Source organism: Penicillium cataractarum, assembly GCF_028827025.1.
Source record: "Penicillium cataractarum strain IBT 29864 chromosome Unknown utg000002l, whole genome shotgun sequence".
Taxonomy (NCBI): Eukaryota; Fungi; Ascomycota; class Eurotiomycetes; order Eurotiales; family Aspergillaceae; genus Penicillium; species Penicillium cataractarum.
The window spans coordinates 3,815,414-3,835,347 of NW_026622738.1; the positions used below are offsets into that span (position 1 = coordinate 3,815,414).

The 19,934-nt window shown below is 45.7% G+C and overlaps 6 protein-coding genes across 6 annotated transcripts; 2 read left to right on the forward strand and 4 right to left on the reverse strand.

Annotated features, from left to right (window-relative positions):
- Positions 1-2,641: 2,641 nt before the first annotated feature.
- Positions 2,642-4,311, reverse strand: N7496_003452 (Major Facilitator Superfamily protein; the record flags this gene model as incomplete). The annotated part of the gene is made up of 4 exons (XM_056696383.1): positions 2,642-3,165; positions 3,227-3,704; positions 3,774-4,011; positions 4,109-4,311. 4 exons carry the CDS (start codon positions 4,309-4,311, stop codon positions 2,642-2,644), a joined length of 1,443 nt encoding a protein of 480 aa, XP_056558595.1.
- An 823-nt stretch (positions 4,312-5,134) lies between these two features.
- Positions 5,135-6,041, reverse strand: N7496_003453 (uncharacterized protein; the record flags this gene model as incomplete). Its single annotated transcript, XM_056696384.1, has 4 exons — positions 5,135-5,415; positions 5,484-5,617; positions 5,681-5,901; positions 5,958-6,041. 4 exons carry the CDS (start codon positions 6,039-6,041, stop codon positions 5,135-5,137), a joined length of 720 nt encoding a protein of 239 aa, XP_056558596.1.
- A 3,419-nt stretch (positions 6,042-9,460) lies between these two features.
- N7496_003454 (mfs monosaccharide transporter protein) lies at positions 9,461-11,077 on the forward strand (the record flags this gene model as incomplete). The annotated part of the gene is made up of 1 exon (XM_056696385.1): positions 9,461-11,077. One exon carries the CDS (start codon positions 9,461-9,463, stop codon positions 11,075-11,077), a length of 1,617 nt encoding a protein of 538 aa, XP_056558597.1.
- Positions 11,078-11,868: 791 nt separating this feature from the next.
- N7496_003455 (CocE/NonD family hydrolase) lies at positions 11,869-14,022 on the reverse strand (the record flags this gene model as incomplete). The annotated part of the gene is made up of 7 exons (XM_056696386.1): positions 11,869-12,405; positions 12,473-12,768; positions 12,827-12,915; positions 12,979-13,284; positions 13,333-13,406; positions 13,468-13,572; positions 13,630-14,022. 7 exons carry the CDS (start codon positions 14,020-14,022, stop codon positions 11,869-11,871), a joined length of 1,800 nt encoding a protein of 599 aa, XP_056558598.1.
- An 826-nt stretch (positions 14,023-14,848) lies between these two features.
- On the forward strand, positions 14,849-15,928 carry N7496_003456 (zinc-binding alcohol dehydrogenase family protein; the record flags this gene model as incomplete). Its single annotated transcript, XM_056696387.1, has 2 exons — positions 14,849-14,991; positions 15,043-15,928. The coding sequence occupies 2 exons, from the start codon at positions 14,849-14,851 to the stop codon at positions 15,926-15,928; spliced, it is 1,029 nt and encodes a 342-aa protein (XP_056558599.1).
- Positions 15,929-17,084: 1,156 nt separating this feature from the next.
- Positions 17,085-18,788, reverse strand: N7496_003457 (CHAT domain-containing protein; the record flags this gene model as incomplete). The annotated part of the gene is made up of 2 exons (XM_056696388.1): positions 17,085-18,023; positions 18,162-18,788. The coding sequence occupies 2 exons, from the start codon at positions 18,786-18,788 to the stop codon at positions 17,085-17,087; spliced, it is 1,566 nt and encodes a 521-aa protein (XP_056558600.1).
- Between the last annotated feature and the right edge of the window lie 1,146 nt (positions 18,789-19,934).

Below are 19,934 nucleotides of genomic sequence, written 5' to 3' on the forward strand. Positions count from 1 at the left end.
GAGTGCGCAATAGACAGGGTGAGAATCCGGGTGATAGCGGGTAAGAATCACCCTGCGTCGCGCGACCACCGCACGGACCCTCTCACCTGGGCTTAGATCAGCTTTATTTGGTTCACGGGAATTGTTACACACACAGCAGCTTTTGCTAGCCGCACAGCAATTATGTAATATCCCGCATCACATAATCAATTTCGCCAAGAATCCTTACCATACATTACCGCAGCAACTGCATTACTTACCACTATAGCAACTGCATTCTATCAACTACTACTATAAGAGGCTCTCTTTCTTCTAATCAATCTTCATTCAATTGATCATTCTTCATTCAATTGATCTTTCTTCATTCAATCATGAACCCACCAGCTGAGCAAGTCTTTGAGAGTAAAGAGAAGCTCCTTGCTTCTATCCAACAGCATGCTCTTGCTCATGGATATGCGATAACTACTGTCTCATCAAGTAGAGATAGAAACATCACTCTTGGATGTGATAGAGGTGGTTACTATCACGATCAGGTCAATGCCCCAGATGGGGCGAAGCGCCGGAAAACTAGTACAAAACGAATTGGCTGCCCTTTTCGTCTCTATGCGAAGAAGCTTAGAAGCGATCAGTGGGAAATCCAGGTTAGAAATCCTATTCATAACCATGAGGCTGATGATAATATGATTGGTCACTCTATAGCACGACGTCGGCAGTTTACCGAAGATCAAAACCAAACTATTCAGGATCTTACTGATATCGGGTCAAAGCCACAATATATACTAAGTATAATGCGAAAAGATCCTAAAATCTTGATTAAGCCAAGAGATATCTATAATATTCGAATAGCATCAAGGCAAAAGAAACTTGGTAATTCTACACCGCTTGAATTTCTAAGGGAAACCCTTCAAAATAATAATTGGAGATATGCATTCAAACAAGATATTGAAGGTCATGTTCAATTCTTTATGTTCGCTCACCCTACATCAATTAAGTATGCTAATCAATATAATAGGGTCTTTTTATTAGACTGCACTTATAAAACGAATCGATATAAGATGCCCCTTTTACATATTATCGGCCTTACACCATCGAATTCATCTTATAGTATTGCTTTCTGCTTCATGCAAAATGAGCAGGAGGAAAGCTATAAGTGGACTTTATATACTTTTTTCTCATGGCTAGACCCCTTATCCTTTTCTCCAGTTCTTTGTACTGACAGAGATCTTGCTTTAGTAGGTGCAATTAAATCTATCTATCCAAGAAGCCCACATTTATTATGCGTTTGGCATATTAATAAGAATGTGCTTGCAAAGACAAAGCAATATTTCTCTTCGAATGAGGAATTTGAAGCTTTTATACAGTCTTGGAAATCGCTTATTAATTCATCTACTCTAGTTGAATACGAAGATCAACTCGCTAAGTTTGAGACTAGATTTAGTCAAATTGCTCCTGCTGCTCTTCGATATATAAAACAGACCTGGCTAACTTATAAAGAAATGTTCGTTAGGGCGTGGATAGGCCAATATCTTCATCTTGGTAATTGGGCAACCTCACGAGTAGAAGGCTCTCATGCTATTTTAAAAAAGTATATAGGGTCATCAACAGGTGATATCCTCTTTGTTTTTGAACGAATTAATATCGCATTAGAAGCTCAGCACTATACCCTTTCGTCCGATCTTGCAGAAGATCGGATTAAAACGCTAAATTTTTGCTCACACTTTCTCTATTCGAATATTACAAAGAGAGCATCACAATACTCGCTTCGCCAGATCTATAAGCAAGCTTCTATAGCTAAAAGAGCTACTCCCGAAGCCCCTTTATCTAATTGTACTAATATATTCTCTAGGACAATGGGCCTTCCATGTGCCCACCGAATCGCTAGCTTATTGTCAACGTATCAGCCGATTCCACTAAGCGATATACATCAATTTTGGAGGCTTGGCCTTGGCAATGAGCAATCAGAGTATCTGCCAATACTTAATCCTCTATTACCACCGCTGCCACCAAGGAAATCAACCAAAGATACATCATATCAAATCAACAAAACATCAGACCAACGGGTTATCAAGAAGAAAGCGCCATCAAAGTGCTCAAATTGTGGAGAAATTGGCCATACAATACGTTCCTGCAGGGTATAATAGGCTATGTAAATAATATGAAATGATCAATTGAATGAAGATTGATTAGAAGAAAGAGAGCCTCTTATAGTAGTAGTTGATAGAATGCAGTTGCTATAGTGGTAAGTAATGCAGTTGCTGCGGTAATGTATGGTAAGGATTCTTGGCGAAATTGATTATGTGATGCGGGATATTACATAATTGCTGTGCGGCTAGCAAAAGCTGCTGTGTGTGTAACAATTCCCTTGGTTCACCTTGCTGGAACTGTGCTCTCTTGGCACCCTTGGGCGACAGCGTGTTACCAAAAATAGTTTAGCGTACCGGTTGGAGATTAACGCCTCCCACTGTCGTATCACAAGAGAGTGCCAGATGAAGAAGCATAACATAAATACACAAGTAGCTATGAATACATGCCGTCAATGAAGTGATTATAGCGAGTGTTCAGATAGGGTATAGATCGACTCAAGAATACAAGAAGGTTTAGGCTTAGGTCGTATCGGACAAGAAAGTATTCCAAGGTACACCTAGAAGTCATATGTAAAAATCTAGGATGTTTTGAAACTCGGATGTCCGCTCAACTCCCTCAAGTTCTTCCCCCACACCTGTAAGCCTACAACCAACATAAATGCGAACCCGCAAAGCCCTGCCTGGGTACCAAATGCTTTAACAGCACCCATTGTGTTCACCCACTCAATTTCAAAATAGCTGATGACGAAACCTCCCAGAGTCCGCGCAAAACTTAGCCACGCGTTCGTCTCTCCAGAAGCCTCAGGATACGAGTCAAGACAATAGGCACTGATAGCGACAGTATTAAACATGACTCCAAAAACATACATTCCCCAGCCTAATGCAGCGAGAAAGTAGTGCCATTGATGCTGGAGGGCAAAGCCGAGAACGATAAGGCCTGTAACTTGAAGGGGCATTGAGATCCACACCGCACCGAGACGGCCTTCTGCACGGTATTGGCCAGAATGCAAGCGTGTGTAGATATTTGCAATGCAATTATGAGCCCAGTGCCCTGAAACATCGCTGAGGATGAGTGCGATGACAGGAGTGAAGTAAAAAAAGCCTAGCAAAGACTGCAAGTCAGCTTTTGGGCACAGAATAGAAAAATTGAGACTACCACCTACCAATCTGTTTTTGTCCAAAGTTATAAACTGACCCAAGGAAAATCGCAAGAGTAGTATTAATACCAATAACCCACGCGAATGAAAAGACATAAGAAGTAAAGGCAATTAAAACTGGGAGCCGGATAATTATCAAGAAGGGTCGCGCGAGGGCCTGGGTGAACGTACTGCGCTGCTTTCGGCTATGCCACTGTGAGATTCCAACGAGACGCATGAGTCGTGACCCTCGTGGCGGTTGCTCGCTGGCGGGTATTGTCCTATTGTAGTAGGTTTCATCGCTAAAAAGTACAATAGCGAGCAAACACAGCCCAGACATAATACTGTAGATAGCAAACGCCCATTGCCACTTAAGCGTAATCGTTATGAATGCGCCAAACATTGGGCCAAGATATGGTGATATAATCACGAGGGATGCCCAGATGTTGATCTTGCGCGCATGCTCGTGAAAGAAGAACATATCCTTGATGAACATGAGGCCTCCCTATAATAAGATTGAGAGGTTCTTAGCTCGGCGTATTCGGCATGGAAACAAGTTGGAGGTAGGACTTACCGCCTCGCCAACACTAGAAAAAAATCCATTAAGTATGCGAGCAGCCATAAAAGACTCAAAGGTCGTGGCAGCTGTGCACCATATAGCGGTTGCGCAGGTCAAGACAGTGAACCAGAATAATACTGGGAGGCGACCAAAGTAGGCACTAAGGATAACGACGAAAATGCCACCCGCCCCAACCATGAATACGTTCCCTGATTGACTATGATTTACCTCATCCACAGCAATTCCCCATGCACTACAGATAGCGCATAAGCGATAGTCAATGTGAAGAACCGAGGTGGAGGTAAACTTGCATGGCTTGAGCCTCAAGAATGGCTGCCCCTGTAGCAGACCCATAGTTGGGTAGGAATGAAATTGCTGCAACGGTGAGCAAAATGGAGTGCTTTTTTACCGAGCTCCAGTTAAGCGGATCATCAGGGTCATCGCTAGGTTGAGGAACTAAGACGATTTTTCCATCTTCAGATGCTATCATGTTCCTTTCGGCAGTAAACTGGTCCTCATAGACCAAATTCTCACCAATAGCCTCTTCTCCCATCTTATGATTGAATACTGCTTCAACCTGACTGGCATATCCTGCCTCTAGCTCTAGCTTGCTGGACATGGATAGTATCGTTTCCGCAGTGCAAAGAGCCTGGATCAAAGTAAAATGGCAATTCAATTCAGTGACAGAAAATGTGAGGTTAGAATGGAGGATATAGAAGAGCAATATAAGTATCTGGTCATAGAGATTCAATCTCTGCTCCATGCCGGGGTAATGGAAGCTCGCCTTCTCGTCCCGCCGCCCTAGCGGGTGGTACTGGTTCCCCACACTCGTCCACTACAGTCGTACCAAATCCCTAAACCCAAGAAGGTATAGTCCGAGAATTAGTAGTTTGATTCTCCCGGCAAGAAATACCCCTTTACAATATACAACCTTCATAGTCAAAGCTAAATGCAAAGGTTAGTTCATAGCCTGAACTAGGCTGCCGTCGTACGTTCATGGGTTTTGGAAAGCAAATCAATACCGTGCCAATGATTAGCGTAAATCCACGGACGAGTGGGACACCTAAAACCCACGTAGTAAAGGCAATCAACATGTGAATAACAAAAGTTTGTGAATTATTCACAACCGATTTCACCATATTACCGTGAATTTTACCACGTGAAGGGCCTCGCTGTTCCTCTATCTTTACCGTAGATATGGCTTTATTCTAACCTAGCATGTTTCAAATACCGTTCGGGTCATCATCAACGTTCAATCTTTCATATATGTAGGTTTCAAGATATGGGTTAGTTTGCTATTGCCGTAAACTGGGATAAAACTCAACAAGGTGCCATAATATTCGAGAATCTTCATTTTTCTTGAAATGAACTGGCTTTCAATGAGGACGCGTATCCTCAAAGTCAATATCATCAACTTTAATGATATCCCCAGTATCGCAATTGTAGTGGTAAGCAATCCTCAAAGCTATGTCTTGTGCCATCCGGGCCTGATCCAAGTTTCCGCCGTGTCGAATGATGGCCCTAGTATGCCACATAGCCTGAACAGGTGACTTGGAACAAATTAAGGCAGCTGCATTGCACATCTGGGTTTGCACATTAGATAAAATAGCATCCTCGCTAAACCAGTATTCATAGCCGAATTTAAGGGCTAGTAAATCTAAATACAATGAGAGCTGTTAGATATGAATAACTAGGAGCCACGATCATCGCATATCGTATGCTTACAGAGATCTGGATGATACTTCTGCAGAGTTGCTCGATTCGCAGCCGCAGCGTCAGGAGTCCATGTTATATCAAAATATTCACGGCCCCGCTCTTCTCGCTCCCGATCCTGGCATTGCGATTGAAGAGCTTCTGTTCTATAGACAACGATAAGTTTTCGACTGGCGGTTAAATCTCCCCCCCCGGCAACAGAAACTAACCTCGGTCCATAGTGGTCAATGGCATCGTCATCAATAACCTTAAATAGCGGCAATAAGGCCTGCAAGGCCTTTGGAAATCCGTAAAGCACGCTTGTTTTCAAGATTGCCTCTTTGATTCGGCGTTGGACAATCTTCTCATCTTCTAGCAATAAACCTGTTGTTGCCATACGGTACAGGTCTGGAACATTATGCCCGGCACCAGAGGCTGCCAGGGATACAGCCTAAATTACTGTCAGTTAACTATAACCCAAGGGTTTGAGCACCTGTTATCACTTACGGCAACGATGTACCAGTTGGATTGTGTTATCTCAACGGTCCCTTCTCTCCCATAAAACTCGGATAGGTAACCAAGATTTGCCATTTCGTCCTCGGAGAGCGTGAAAGAACGTGAATGACCTCGCAAGGACTACAAGACGAAGAGGCAGAATTTTATCTGCAACTCGAATCTATCCTAGTAGGTAAACACAGTAATGATGAAAAACATCGACCAAGCGTTTTTGTAAACTATTCTTTACCCACCCAAGATGTGCTGGCGGTGGGACAGTCCCGCCAAGCGGCCTATTTAGATGTCCCACCGACGTTTCTCAGCTTCTCTAGATGTGGGGAAGTCCCAGGAGTCCCTACTTGATCAAAATATTTCATGATGAATATGATTACATAAGAGAGGCTTCGATTTATAAAAGGACAATATATCTCTTGGTCTAAGGCTAAATTCATCAAGAATATCGGGGGCCCTTCCTTCTATTACAGGGTAATAAAAATGACAAAGTGTTTCAGATTTCGTCGTTAATGCGTCTTCTAGATGTCTGAGCCATCTTTCAATCCGATCCGCCGACTTGTGACAGGCCATGATAATAACAGCCTCGCCATTGTCCAGTGGGATAATCAGATCCAACCCCAACCATCAGGACATGGCCCTTTCGTTGCATCGCTCTGGTCGACAACTGATGTCCCAGCGGATATGTCTTCTCAGGAGGATCGTGCCCTTATTCCAACAGGGCTGACGAATGATGGCTCTATCTTCCGGCTGGTTGACTTCCCTCCACACTCTAAAGGCATTCTTCACCGATCATTGTCCCTGGATTATGTCCTTATTCTTAAAGGGTCAATTGTGATGACTCTAGATTCTGGGGTCAGAAGTACCTTGAAAGAAGGCGACGTGGTTATTCAACAAGCTACAATGCATGGCTGGGACAACGAAACAGCAGCTTGGACACGGCTTCTGGTTGTGCTACTGCCTGCAAAACCACCCATAATAGATGGGAAAGAACTTACAGCGGAGGTTTCATTCTAATCTACAATCCATAGGGCGAAGACAAATGTGATTAAATTTTCTGTCTGTTATAGTGTTGATGATCTGGAAATTTTAGAAGACCGAGTGACCTCTTTACTTTGGTTCGAGCTCTTGTCCATCCTCTCAAGCTATTTTGAGAAACCATAAACATACTGTTATGACTAAAACAAAGTCACAACAATCCGTTAATACGATGCCATCATTAGATATAGTCTATTGTGTTCCATTGGTGAAATGCCTTTCTCGCGTGGAGATGGACAGGAGCTGCGGACGGCCCGAGATTGTCTCAAATATTACCGTATATTCGATGGCTATGACCATAATTCCAGGCGCAGTGTTTGTAACCATAGAGCCTCAGAGACGAATAGCTTCAGAATACTGTCAATCCATAGGGGCCAGTCGTCATCCCATCGCAAAACACAAACAGCCAAATAATGTTCCTAATACCGCGGATACCACTCAGTCTTTTCCCAATCAACTTTAACCAGATCTGCTTCTTCCTTGCTTTGATTTTTGTCTTCACGGATCATTATATCGTTCCGTTGAAGGTCACTGTGAGTGCACGCCACATCGTCGCCCTTAAAGACGAGAGGCAAACATTTCCGGAGATATTCCAGGGAGTGCCACCGTTGTAGGTGTACTCTAGCAGCGGCTCATAGAGGGCCATCTGCACGTATGCATAACCGATGCGTAAAATTTGTCCAATACTGTATGTACTTTAGAGCTGAACTCTCCAAGAGGACGCAAGAATTACAACTCACCGTTCAGTTTGGACAGATCCCTGAAATCTGGGTCACAGATCGCTTGGAAGATTCTGAAACCACTCTTTCAACCTGTTTTCAATCGAACGCATGCCATATTTCTACATTAGGTGTCTGTGTGGAGGCTTGGCCAAAAATACAGCTGTTCTTTTCAAAAAAAAAATACGCGCCCGCATCCCCTCCCCGCAGACTAACTAGTTTGAGCAGCCGCCGTATTATTGCGAGCTTTCATGGCGTTGAGAACTGGGTTAACGATGACTCTGAAAGGATAATTGTTACTAAGATTCATGAGCCCAAACAATGTATTCGCTTGATTCGTGATTCGTGAAAATGAGAAATAAGCAGACTCAAATAAGATGTCAGACACTTAATTATACAATGCTCCCAGCCTGTTCGATCTTCGCTGACCCTAGCTTGATTAAAGCGTTTCGGAGACTTACGCACGAGTGATTGCTTTGATGTAAAGTGCCCTAATGAGAAGCGCAGCATTAATATAAATACCTTATTCTGTTTATATGAATTGGATCGTCCAAGCCACTATTTAGGAACGATATTTTGATATCTGCTTAGTGGATATACTAATGAAAAATGGTCTCTAATACGAGCAGGATACAGATTAGTTGAACCGAAGTACATGACTAATGCACAAGTCTCCTCAAATTCAAGGCCTTCCTACTGAAAGCCTCTAGGATGATTCTTTGTATACGTTGCAGTGTGTCTGAAATTTCACGAGAGTGAACGAATTGACAATGTTACGCATTCCAATATTGGCATGATGCTGACTTCATCGGCCCGTCTCCCGTCGACCCTATTCGACGGGAGTTCGGAATGAAGAGACATTTAGAAGAGTCTTGAGTCACTGGAATGCTAAATTGAAAATAAAAATGGTAAACGAGAAACGCCATCTCGCGAGCTAAGACAGAGGAGACCGCGCTAGCTTTCGCCGAGGCCTCACCGCTGCCTACGCGTCGTGTGCTTGGAGGGTAGCCTAAGAACAGGAACGGCAATTAACGTCGTGACGAAGCTCCCAATTTGCTTCAGGAAATATAATTCTCTACGTGTATATACGCGCGGCTAAGTATGGTTGAAAGAGGCTGCATATTATATCATCTTCAAATGAGGGGTATGTCAGAAGAAATTCATGTCACCATGCTTTTATTGAAAGTTAGATATGCCTTGCTCGCCCTGGTTTATGATCATGATGTGCAAATATACAATGCATTTTAACGTGTCGTACTGCTGCTAGTCCGGTGAGGGACGTAGGGATACAAGCTTCCGTGGGTGTCAAGTATAAATTCTATTCAAGTTTCGGAAATAAATGGGGGGGGAGGGGACGGTTTTGGAGGTCCATTTCCCTCTACGGATTTGATACCTGGCCAGGGTGCTTGGATGAAAGGTTTGATTGATCTAATGCATCCAGTTTCCACGTATGTTATAGGCCAAATTGTGAAGTTTGGTGCCAGGAGCTTTCACGATTATGTGACTTTAACCAGTAGAAAGTTGTGAGGTGGAACTACCCGGGGTGCAAATATACACTAGCGTGCGGGACGGTGGGACTTCTATTCTCCCCGTGGGGACTCCACAAATTCCAGCTTGTCAAGAGCTGCTGCATCTGTTTACTGCTAACCTCAACACATGTAAACTGAAAATCAGGCACTAAATACGCCCAAGTCATGAACTCAACTTTTCCGAGACAGAATTTCCTTCCAAAACAAACTTGGCAAAATGTTACCTTCCAGCCAGTCTCAGCAAGCCAGCCACGACGAGAAAACTACGTTCAGTCGTCCCTCTATCACCAACGACGCCCAGAAAACCACGAAGACCATGGTGATTCTCTCTGTTTGGATGTCCTTCGCTGCATGGATTGCAAATTTTGACAATGGCTACGGCGGCACGGTTTTGATCATGCCTTCTTTCAAGAAAGCCTTTGGACATTGCCACGTAGCGACTGACCCAACTACGGGCGTCATGATCGAGGAATGTTCGTTAAGCGCATTGCAGCAGTCGCTTATCGGCGTGGGGTCTCTGTTCATGGCAGTTGGTGGCGCCTTTGCAGGTGTGACGGGCACATACATTGGCCGCAAAGGAACTATACAATTTGCTTGTGCGCTTTGCATCATCGGCGCGGCCGGTATGCTTGGAACTGCCGGGAATTTCCTCAATTACATGGTCTGCAAATGCATCAGTAGCGTTGGTATCGGCCAATTAATGGCCTCCAGCATCATCTACGGCTCGGAATGTACTGCTGCAAACAAACGTGGCCTTTTGCTCGGGCTTTACAATGTCGGCTTAGGCCTGGGCAATGTGACTGCGTATGCAGTATGTGCAGGTTCAGCGACGCTCGCACCAAACACTAACTGGCAATGGAAAACGCCAATCGTTTGTCAAATTCCATTGGCCCTCATACTTGGTGTAGGTATGGTTATGTTTGCAGAATCTCCTCGCTGGCTTCTGATAAAAGGCAGAGACGAGGCTGCACGAAAATCTTTTGGTATATTCCACCAGATGGACCCATTTTCGATGCAAATCACGGCTCAGATCGAAGATGTGAAGAGACACATTGAATTTGAGAATGCGTTGAACGTCAACACCTCCTGGACCGAAATATACTGCGGTAATAATCTTCGCCGAACAACAATCTCGGCCTTCATTTTAGTCGGCCTGGCTATTACCGGAATCCAATTCGTTGCACCGTATGCAGCTCTCTTTCTAAGCGGTGTTGGAATCCGTAATTCTTATCTTATAAATGTGATTATCGGACTCTGCATCTTTGGCGGCTCCTGCATCGGTCCTTTCGTCCTCGAGTACGGCGGAAGAAGGTTTTCCATGCTGGTTGGCTATACGTCAATGGCCCTGTGCATGCTTATCTTCTCCTCTGTGAGTACGAGTCTTGGATCTACTGATCCAGTTGCACAGAAAGTTGTCGTTGTCTTCCTTTGCTTATGGGCGTTCATCTTCGGTGGATTCATTGGCCCTAGTGTTTGGCTGGCTTCAGCAGAAATGCACAGTGTCCGTCTCCGCACCTATGGCCAAGCGAATACGACGGTATTTTACCAGATTTTCGCTTTCGGTGCGACCTTCTGGACGCCTTACATGCTGAATGAGGGGTATGGTAACATGGGACCTAATGTCGGGTACTTCTATTTTGGTGTCACATTCATTGTGGGGTTGCTTGTCTTTCTATTTGTCCCAGAAACGGCAAGACTCACCCTCGAACAAATCGATGACTACTTTGTATCGGGCCGGATGGCATGGAGAACCTCGATCTCGAAGAACAAAGCAATTGTTTGTATCGAGGCCTTCGACTTATCAGAGGCTGCTAAAAATGGGGGCCAAAGCTGACGAAAGATAAAGATAAACGCCTACAGCAATTTTCACCTGGCAAAATCTTATTTCAGCATCCGGAAAAAAATCCGAAGAAAGTTTCAGGGAAGTCATTTGGTTGTAAATTTCTGTCATGGATGTGATGTCAATCATGTTAGAATGGAATTTAGAGTAAGACGAAGAGCGTGTGGGGTAGAAGGACCTTAGTACATCCCGCAGTGCAGAAGACAAGGTGAGCCGGGGTACGTTACCAGTCAGTTGAGGCTACGATGGCGACACCTCTGGGTCATCGACTGCTGGGGAAAATCTGTTAAGTGAGCACCCAGGTAACCGACCCTTGAGTCAGTTGTGTTGTATACAGTTATCGTTCATAATCTTTTGGAACATAGTACCTACTGCACCTATCTTTCTGCCCGTGGACTGAAGGACCGTGTTTAAGACACTAATTAACGGTGACTGTATTATTCACAGGCCACGATCTGCAGCTAACCTGAATCATCATTGGCGCTCCTTCGGATAAGGTCGGGAGAATTATTTTTTGAGCGGACCCAGGGGAATTCGAATATGGCAGTATGAGACCTGTTTAATCAGGTAAATTCTCTGGTGATGAGTAAACGATAATGCACTGGTCGGCCTCAGTGAGTGGACCAGTCAGGTACCATCAGCCTTGCATTTAGCCTTTTGATGATTTAAAAGCGTTTAGATATGACACTATGTTCTATATGGATTCCGAATTTTAGAGCTCCGTCTCCTACAAAACACAACTATCATGTATGTTTCCTTCAATAGGTCCAAAGTCCTAGTAGGGTTCATTCCGTAATAACTGGAAGAACAAGATGACTATCATACTCGCCCCCTGTATGCACAGTGTGGCTCCCTTCGTTTGCATCCACTGGCTCCTTGGGTCGCAAGGCCTCCACCTCAGGAAGCGACATATCATGCCCGGATACACGGAGCATCAGGCTCTCCCCAGCCTCAAAAACCACCCCCACGGGCCAGATTGGGATCAGCAGTGGTACAATCTCTCCTGGTTTAACGGGTTCACCGCGATCATGAGAGTAGACAGGCAGTTCATTATCAGAGGCACGAGGCTGTAAAGTCACTCGGTGGGAGGCACGAAGCATGCCCTGTTGTCCGATGTGTTTGGCCACATTAACGTTGGGCACCTCGGGCTCGGGCTTCGGCATCGGAGACCAGTTTAGTGAGGCGAGGGGTTTCCCAGTAACGCTAAGCTTGCGGATTTGGACGACTACGTCAAAGTCATCACCTTCTGAAGAGGACATGTACAGTTTCACGAACGGCCGGCCACATAACTCGGTGTACTTGATGAAACGGAGGGTAAAGTCCTGGTTCAGCCAGATGAGCATATATACACAGCCCTAAGATAGAACGGGGTGGGAAAGGTGATCTTACCGATGAGTCTGTTAATGAATGACCATTGTGTGATGTTGCGGTTACATTAGGTGGCGGAGTGGGAACTAGCTCCCTCGTCGTTCCATCCAAATAGTACTTTTCCATCCTTTGCCGAATCGGCGGCCATTCCTGCTCTGGGCGCTCGATGATAGATTTGGCAATTCCGCCATCGTATCCAAGAAGTGTGAGTCGAACACGCGGGGTGTCGGATTCCCAGCCATTAGCGATACCTTTTGCGTAGAAGTCATAGAAGCGCTGGAGGTCATCGGTCGCTTCTGGTCTATACAGATCATGCCCTAGGTACGTCATTGGCTGGATGCCACAAAAGCACATTTACTTTTGGTCCCCACTCACATTCCTGGGAAGAATGCACTCTTAGCCACTTTCGGGGCGTTGATGCTTTTTCAAAGGTTTGGAACGACCCATCACAGTGGAGTCCAGTGCTATCAACTATTAGCTTAATTGTCTTCCTTTCCTTGTTCATGTTTAGGGAGTGGGGAACACACGAATATGACGCAGCCAGATACATCGGAATATCTCGAATGCGCTCCGGATTTATAACCTTTCCTTTCCAATAGTCATCCAGAAAGGGACGCTGGTCGGTCATAGCTCCAAGGTCTTCCATCTCTCCTGGTCCAGCAATTGCACGGCGGATCATCCCATTGAATCCCGTTGTACTTGGAATTCCACCTCTGCAAATCTGGTCGCTGTAGACGTTTGTCAATCCCTCCCACGGCGCAATGGCTTTCAAATTGGGATGGCTGAGGCGAGAAGCAAAGTTGATTTGGGCTATAGCTAGCCATGAGTTGCCCCTAGAGCACTGTTAGTACTGTTCTAGTCACTGTGGGAATGCTACGTACATCATCACCACCGAGCCATTACACCAGGGTTGTTGGACGACCCAGTCAATCGTATCGTATACATCCACTGCCTCCTATGAGACAATTAGCGAGTTATACGGGGCCGTGCCCATATCGCCAGCCGGGAATTCATACCTGTTCACCCCACCACATCAGATTGCCTTCTGAATTTCCAGAGCCTCTAGCATCAACGTCAACAACAGCATACCCTCGCGAGCACCATTCAGCGGGGTTTGGGCCCTTTAAGACAGATCTCATTAGTGTTATGTGATAGATATTCTAGGATACAAAACTCACCTCAAAAGTCTCGTATCCACTTAGATGCTCATACGGAATACCAATTCTCCAAGGCCCCATAATATCATATGTTAGGGCACCAGTCCCAGACTTTCCATAAGGGCTCCAGGGTATAATGGCTGGAACTTTCTCATCGCCTGCAGGTCGAAATACGTCACCATAAAGAGTAATGCTGTCCCGCATGGGAATGGCCCTGTCGCGTTCCCATACAACATCCACCTTGAACGCCTGGAACCCGGGCTCCTTTACATGGCCCCTAGGCAAAACCTGGATTTCATCAGGATGGAATCCTCCATAGTTGTACATAGGATCTTTTTCACCATGGACAAGTGGCGTATAAATCGTGTCTGGGAAGGCACGGTGTAGTTTGTCCTTGATTGACTCGGTAGCCATTTTGTGTCAGTATCAGTTAGGATAAATTTGTTTAGAGGGTATTGTTACGGGTGACTGGTAAATGCTGGTTAAATAGTGGCGCAGGATCCCCCAGGGCTTGCCCAGTCCCCCACATCCAATGTTCCTTTGGTGGAGTAGTCGAGCTGGGTTCCCGGAATTCCGGGGTCAAAATCAAAAATAAAATAAAAGCTTCCGCTTACAAATGTCATTAACTAGATGATCTGGCTAGCTATCAAAGACTGGCTAGGCGGGAACAGACGGGACCTTCGTTCCCTGCTGTTGTGTTGGGGGACCGCGTCCCACGGTCCCACGTGTTCCCGCGACTCCCACCAACAAACAGCAACAGTAGCAACAAGACAGTGTACCGGTACCTTCGAGCCTGTCGGCTGCTCGTGACCCCGAAGACCGATCTTTAAGTATTGAGGTCTTAATGTTCCTGTAAACACAGGATTTTCAATTTGTAAGCGCCAGGAACCTTACTTCTTCTAGCTACCTGGCGCCAGTAAATTTCGAAGACTTTTCTTAACGCCTAACCCCGACGCAACGCGGACGTTTCGCAGAATCCGTTCTCAGTACTTTTCGAGTCCCACATATTTGTTGTCTAATTTCACTTATTTCCGATGTACGGTATCTCCGTTCAGTAGGTCATGGCGCGAGAATATTCCAATGGTTACCAATAGTGTCGAAGATGGTGGAATAGCGCCAGTCTTTTGAATATATTTACCGAGCCACACAGGGCCTACATCATTCTTTTCTCGAGACAAGACTAGTACAGCTCTATTCCGCTGGTTCTTTTCATATCTTGGCACAAGACTATTTACCAGACATGGAGAACCTGGCCGCATGGATCAAATTCCCAAAGACCGACGTGGTTCTTGAAACCACGCTCAAATACACGCCGGGCATTGGACAAGTCTTGGTGAAGGTGGAGTCTATTGGATTCAACCCAGTGGAGCCTAAGATACAGAAGTAAGTCTTATATTCGAAATCAAGTTCTTCAGACTGATCCAATTGTATTAGATGGTCCGCTCTCCCCTTCAAATACCCGGGCATTCTAGGAATCTCGTTTGCTGGTACCGTTGAACAAGTCGGACCTTCCGTGACTTCCGTTAAAGTCGGGGATCATGTGGTCGTGAGCAAATCGAACGAAGACGGGGATGATGCTAGTTTCAGTGCGTACCAGAAATTTGCCCTTGCACGGGTCTCCCGGTTGGCCAAACTGGACCAAAACGTCTCACTCGATGCTGCGGCTGTCTCCATCACGAACTCCGCGACTGTTGTTGCCGCTCTTTCCGCCAAACTAGGCTTGCGCCGCCCCCCGGTGACAGGAAAGTTAGAGCCAAATGGCAAAAAAGTCCTGATTTACGGTGGCTCGTCGAACTGTGGAGGACACGCAGTCAAATATGCGTCGGACGCTGGTTACGAGGTGATCACCACGTCCTCCCCAGGTCGTAAAGATATTGTCCAGCAGCTGGGCCCAGCTCAAATTATCGATCACACTATTCCTAAGGAGCAATTAATTGAGCGTTTGAGGTCTCATGGTCCGTATGATGCCGTTTTTGACGCGATCGGCCTCCCTGCTGCAACCGAGATCTTGGTGGCCATGTTCGGAGACGAAACAGTCTCATACCATTCAACACTTCCGCCTATGGGCCCCGTTCGCGTTCCTTCCAATATCACCATAAACTTTGCCAGTTACCCGTCTCTGTTAGACCAGCCCGAAAATGAGGAGATCCGTTCTTGGTTCTTTGAGACATATTTCCCCCAGGGCCTGTGCAATGGACAGATTCTTCCGGGAGCTATTATGAAGAAAGACCGAGGACTGAATAGCATCCAAGGAATTCTTGACATTCTGCTGGAAAACCCGACAAAGCGGTTTGTTTGCAACCCTCAAGATACCGAGTGAAATACCGAAATCGGCGAGGCCTCTGAATTTCAAGTGGAGGCCGCATTGAACAGGCCAAAACAAAATCAGTCTCTTGCCCGCATATGCACTCTGGGCGGTATTGCACAATCGTTGTATTCATGAAAAAATAAACATAAATCAGTCAATAAACATACACTTCTTTCCCTGCGAGATGGCAATATTCAAACCCCACGGTCATAGTGGTCGCAGACCTAGAGATGCTTGTCTCAAAGGCCACAGCTATTCAGTCCCAAACGAACGCTCATGAGAGCTAAGACGTTATCTCGGAAGCAGTCAATTAAAATTCTATCTCTCAACTCTTAGATACTAACCTTTCTAATAGGTACTCGCTTGGTTAATCCGCGGGTATTCTGGAAAGACTACCAGGACGATTTTCCTATCCTTGCAAGCCTAGCTCCTGATTTTCTTTCCACTCCTGCAACTGGTTCTGGTGTTGAACGGCTATTCGATTAGTGATATCTGTCACTGCCGCCGAGGTTCGTTGAAGCCGAAAACAATCAAGGATTTGATGATGTCTATGTGTACAACGCGGTTTGATGTTGCATCAGAGCAGTTGACCTTGATGGAAGAGTATCTCTCTGCACAATATATTTCCGCAGCAAGAGACCAGGTCATTGATCACCAGGCTGCGGCTCAGAATGGGGCCAAGGAAAGGAGTGATGCCAAGCGGAGTGAAGGAAGGCGGTGATCATCACGTACCATTTTCTGAGCTCCCAGGCCGACGCTCAACTTTTAATGGTTCGGCGTGTGTTAATCTTGAGTTATTCGCCTCGTTACTACTCACTGTCGTCAACTCCAACATGCACACCGCGCCAGAAAACCGCAAGCCTCAATCACGCCACAAAGAGTTACAGCTACGACGAACAGGCTGCCTGTGCCTGATGACTTCATGATCTCCCATGGAAGGCATAGGGGTGTCAAATAAGCCCTTGAGCCTAATGACATCTGTATTCGACTCGCGGTTGTGCCAGGATAGGTGACGCCAACATTGCTTACCTGATCACTCGAAAATGGAGAAAAGCAAACTGCCTGCTGATTCGTGCTCAAACTCATTTCGTCCCAGAACATTACATTCCTCTGTGGCGCCAAAAAAAGACAACTCAACCCGTTTGATATAAACTATAAACCGTACCTATCAAATGCCATAATGAACATAGGGAATCCAGTGCGCCTGCCTCCGCTCCACCTCCACATCGTCTAATTGAACATCTCTTTCTAACCTCAAATGTTGAAGTCCCTTAGTTACAGCACCTAGCTCGGCCTCAATCCATCGGTCTCGAAGTTGCCGCGTGGCGTGGTGAAGCCCGCGACTAACCGAATCATCGGTCATTCCCTCATCACGTAGGAACTCGTACGTCATTCGAGCCATATCCACAGATATCTTATCGTCGACGCTCCAAAGGGTACCTATCACATGACGAAATCCGGCCAGCTGATAGGCACTAGCCAGATGAATATTCTCGTCAATAGATGTCTTATTGATCACTTGTCCAGTCCCACATGCCGAAAGATACGCGAGGAATGGTGGGTTTGAGCTGAGGTTAATCTCAAGAAGACTTTCAACAGTAAGTGGCTGAGTCTCCCAGTCCTCAAGGAGCAACTGGCTATGTAATGGTTCTCCAGGATGTGTGCTACCGTGGCCTGCGAAATGAAAGATGTGGCAATGTTCCAAGGCTGACAGAACAGGGGACTTATATGGCTGAGGCTTCAATGGAGTCAGTCCTATTGTCTGACAAATGGCCAGCACAGCATCGGCTTCGACCGATGCAAATTTCAGGGTCCCTTGTTTTGGGATTCGTTGCATAGTAACGACAGCGGCGTTCGACGGAATGCGTGGCACTGAACCACGATGCTCCCGTTGACGTGGATGGTTGATTGCCTTGATAGAAGAGCTATAGGATAAAATAACTCGATCAAGCGCTGTTTCGCTAGTGCATCGAAGGTGGTGTCCTGCTACATGGAGTGGGAATTGAGCTAACAGAACCGTTGGGATCCACCAGATATATGGCCACTTGTTATCCAGTGGAGGAGTTGTGAAGCCTAGTCTATCGAGAATAGGCTCAATAATAGAATCCTAAAGCCATGCAAGAGTTTCAAAACACTGGATGTTAGCGACTTTTTCATTAAGAGTTGCCCGGGTAAGACGCGGAAGCTCTAGTAGTTCGACACTATCTTGCTGAAGAAGAAAAGCATCACAGCGATAAGAGCTAACATTGATTATCATAATAGGACCGGACGCTGTAGCCTCTAACAGGTCAGCTTCTGATGTAGGGAGGAAGAATCGGTCAAAGCCTTGGCAGGAACGGATATTTTTCAGGATCTCGTGGAGCTTTGCTAGAGCTTCTAGACGGCGGCTGCCTTCTGTATCCGGGGGCATAGCAGGGTTGTCAGCGTGAGCAAATACTCGGGATGGTGGTAAATTTAGCTTTTCAAGCAATTCAAGCAAAGAACCTGCGAGTTCTGGATGCTTTAGTTGCAGGATGGAAATCTCAGATCGCTCGAAAAGAGCATCCGCAATTATTCCACGGCCGGTCTCGAGGAATTCTGTAGCGATAAGTGGACCTTTCTCGGCGTGCAAAGCAATAGCAGCCGCATCACAGGACAGCCCAACAGCGGCAGAGAGAAGGTGCCGTTTATCACTATGTTGGAGAGAACGGGATGACAAGAGAGGAATCAAGTCGATGGTTGTCTTGCTGATAGAATAAGCCTCCTGTGGATTACGAAGAATTTGGGGGAACGATATTAGTTGACGGCCAGCTGAGACACGATGCGTGATTACAGCGGTGGGGTGATTTAGAGCAAGAATGAGAGATATTTGTGCCTCTTCAAGATCTGCCATCGCCCCGGTACGCGAGTATCTAATCTGTAGACAACTTCCGAGATTGTTCAACCATCTGGCTCGGTCTGGATGATCCGACGGGGTGACTCCGACCGCTCGGCGTGTTATTTTGATTGCCTCCTCAAGATCTGCTATCGCCCCAGTGCGCTAGTATCTGCCGCGTAAGGAAATTCTAAGATTGTCAAATCGTCTAGCTCGGTTTAGATGATCGGGTGGAGTGGCTTCGACGGCTTGGCGTGCTATAGTGATTGCTTCCTTAAGATCTGCTATCGCCCCGGTCCGTAAGTGTCTGACGTGTAGATACTTTCCGAGATTATTTAATTATCTAGCCCGGTCTAGATGATTAGGTAGGGTAGCTTCGACGGCTTACCGTGTTATATTAATTATATCCTTAAGATCTGCTATCGCCCCAGTCCGTGAGAATCTGTCGTTAAACTATATTCCGAGGTTGATTAACTACCTAGGTCGTTCTAGATTATCTAATAGAGTAGCTTCGATAGCTTATCGTACTATAGTGATTACCTCCTAAAGATCTATTATTACCCTAGTACGCGAGTACCTACTATATAAGGAAACTCCGAGATTATTAAATAGTCTAGCTTAGTCTAGATAATTAGGTAAAGTAGCTTTAATAGCTTAGCGCTCTATATTAATCGTCTCCTTAAGATCTACTATCGCCCCGGTCCGTGAATATCTATCGCGTAGAGAATTTCCGAGATTATTTAATAATATAGTTCGATCTAGATAATTAGATAGAGTAGCTTCGACCGCTTAACGTACTATAGTGACTACCTCTTTAAGGTCTACTATCGCCCCGGTACGTAAGTATCTATCGCGTAGACGTATTCCGAGACTATTTATTTACCTAGCCTAGTTTAGATAATCGGGTAGAGTGGCTTTAACGGCTTAGCGTACTATAGTGACTACCTCCTTAAGGTCTACTATAGTCCCGGTGCGTAAGTATCTAATATACAGATAATTTCCGAGACTATTTAATTATCTAGCCCGGTCTGGATAATCGGGTAGAGTGGCTTCCACGGCCTAGCGTGCTATATTAATAGCCTCCTTAAGGTCTGCTATCGCCCCGGTGCGTGAGTATCTATCCCGTAGATAAATACCGAGACTGTTTAGTTACCTAGCCCGGTC